The sequence below is a fragment of the Lactuca saligna genome, chromosome 4, assembly GCF_052625555.1.
Source record: "Lactuca saligna cultivar CGN05327 chromosome 4, ASM5262555v1, whole genome shotgun sequence".
Lineage (NCBI taxonomy): Eukaryota > Viridiplantae > Streptophyta > Magnoliopsida > Asterales > Asteraceae > Lactuca > Lactuca saligna.
This window is the reverse complement of record NC_136420.1, coordinates 63016808-63019618: the sequence shown is the minus strand read 5'-3', so window position 1 is coordinate 63019618 and position 2811 is coordinate 63016808. Positions and strand designations below refer to the sequence as shown.

Sequence of the window (2811 nt, the reverse complement as noted above, 5' to 3'; positions counted from 1 at the left end):
CACTAGGCCCTAGGCTTACCCATTAGAATCTTTAAATGCACGCAACCCAGGAAATAACGTAGCAAGTGGCAGCGGGAATGGAAAGGATAAAGTTCAGACTTGAAGAAGGCGACAAGTTTTGAGGAAGACGTAGCGCACCAAGTGTTTAATTAAATTTATATTTGCTTCCGTTATTATTATTAATAATTACATTAGTATTTGAATCTTGATTTTTGGAAGTTTTGGGACTATGTTAAGTTATAATTATATTTGAAATTTGGTGCGTTACAAGTTGGTATCAGAGAGTTGTTTAAGCAGATTAGGTGTTTCCGTAAACACTTAAGCTAAGACAGGAAGGGTATGTTACGGGTGTGGTTCCCCTAACCACATTAAGTTGGAATGTCCCCAGAGTAAGGGTAACAACAATCAAGTCAGGATAACAGACAATCGGTCGACGGATAAAAAGGCTGACACTGGTAGATCGAAAGCTAGAGCTTTTCGCATGACGGCTCAGGAGGCTCAGGAGACCCCAGATGTGGTGACAGGTACTTTCCTAGTAAACTCAATTCATGCTAGGGTGTTATTTGATTCTGGTGCAAATAGATCTTTTGTGTCTACTACTTTTTGCAAAAACCTGGGTAGAAATGCAAAGACTCTACAACATGCCTTAGAAATTGAAACTGCTGACGATCATTGGGTAGTAGTAAGAGAGGAATATGATGATTGCTCTATCGAAATAGAAGGTAGTGTGCTACCGTTAAAATTAATACCTATAGCCCTAGGTGATTTTGATATTGTTATAGGGATGGATTGGTTGTCGAAAAACCAAGCGATTATAGATTGTGAAAATAGGATTGTTCAAGTTTGGGTGCCAGAAAAAGGAATGGTAAAGATTTACGGTGATCGGCGAATTAAGGACTCTATTTTGATATCAGTGACTAAGGCAACTCGTTATCTAAACAAAGGGTGTCAAAGTTATTGGGCATATGTTCTCGATGCCAAGCAGGACAAGCCTGAAATAACACATATACCAGTTGTACGCGAGTTCCAAGATGTGTTCCCTGATGACCTAACTAGTTTTCCACCGGATAGGCAAGTGGAGTTTCGAATCGATCTTACCCTAGGAGTAGCACCGATAGCTCGTGCGCCCTATTGGTTAGCACAAACCGAAATGAAGGAGTTGATGGCTTAGTTGCAAGATTTGCTCGACAAGGGTTTTATTCGTCCAGTACCTCACCGTGGGGTGCACCAGTACTATTCGTCAAGAAGAAGGATGGGACAATGCGAATGTGCATTGACTACAGGGAGTTAAACAAGGTGAATATAAAGAACCAGTATCCATTACTGAGAATTGATGACCTATTCGATCAACTCCAGGGGGCAAGTTACTTCTCAAAGATCGATTTGCGGTCAGGGTATCACCAGCTGAAAGTCAGAGAAGAAGATGTGTCGAAGACATCCTTTCGAACTAGGTATGGTCATTATGAGTTTTTAGTAATGCCATTTGGTTTGAGCAATGCACCAGCTGCATTCATGGATCTGATGAACCAGGTGTGCAAGCCATACCTAGACAAGTTTGTAATTGTCTTTATCGATGACATATTGATATACTCTAAAAGTAAGGCAGACCATGAGCAACATCTGCGGCTAACACTTAGTCTATTGAGGAAAGAAAAATTATTTGCCACATTTTCAAAGTGCGAGTTTTGGCTTCGGGAAGTCCAGTTTTTGGGACATGTTGTAAACGAACATGGTATCAAGGTGGACCCAGCAAAGATTGAGGCGATTGAAAAATGGGAACCACCAAGAACCCCATCAGAAGTTCGAAGTTTTCTTGGGTTGGCAGGATATTATCGAAGGTTTATACAAGACTTCTTGCGCATAGCTGCACCACTAACTACCCTATCAAGGAAAAATGTGAAGTTCAAATGGAGGCCAGAGCAAGATAATGCCTTTAATGTCTTAAAGAAAAAGCTTAGCAGTGCACCAGTATTATCTTTACCAGAAGGAAATGATGGCTTTGTTGTTTATAATGATGCATATAAGTTAGGCTTGGGGTGTGTTTTGATGCAAAACGGTAAGGTGATTGCTTATGCCTCGCGACAGTTAAAGGTTGACGAGCGTAAATACCCAATGCATGATATGGAGTTGGCTGCAATAGTGTTCGCTTTAAAGATTTGGAGACACTATTTTTATGGGACAAGGTGTCAGATCTTCACTGATCACAAGAGTTTGAAATACTTGTTCGATCAGAAAGATCTGAAAATGAGACAGCAACGTTGGATGGAAGTATTAAAAGATTATGACTGTGAGATATTATACCATCCAGGGAAGGCAAATGTTGTAGCTGATGCACTAAGTCGTAAGGAAAGAAGAGAGTCACCGAAGACTCGGATGATGAAGATTAGCATAACCACCAGCTTATTAGATGATTTGAGAAAGAATCAAGAGGAGGCCTCGAAGGAAGAGAAATGGAAAAGTGAAAGGGTGGCGGGAGTAATACAATCATTGGAAAAGGATAGTCGTGGCTTGAAGTGTTTCCAAGGAAGGGTATGGGTACCACAAGTGGGTGAAGAGCGTAACTTACTTCTGAAGGAAGCGCACATGTCAAATTACTCAATCCATCCGGGAACAAACAAGATGTATCAAGACTTACGAAAATCTTACTGGTGGCCTGGTATGAAAAAGGATACAGCCTATTTTTTTGAAAGGTGTTTGACGTGCTTGAAGGTGAAGGCTGAACACCAAAGGCCATACGGTCAGTTACAGTCAATGGAGATTCTAGTGTGGAAATGGGAACACATCAAAATGGACTTTGTGACCAAGTTACCA

General features: G+C 40.9%; 1 protein-coding gene across 1 annotated transcript; it reads left to right on the top strand.

Moving 5' to 3' along the window:
* Positions 1-481: 481 nt before the first annotated feature.
* Positions 482-1171, top strand: LOC145039681 (uncharacterized). Its single transcript, XM_078987703.1, has one exon. It carries the CDS (start codon positions 482-484, stop codon positions 1169-1171), a length of 690 nt encoding a protein of 229 aa, XP_078843829.1.
* Positions 1172-2811: the final 1640 nt, after the last annotated feature.

Coding starts and splice junctions, on each gene's coding strand:
- LOC145039681 (XM_078987703.1), top strand. CDS start 482: ATGACGGCTCAGGAGGCTCAGGAGACCCCAGATGTGGTGACAGGTACT.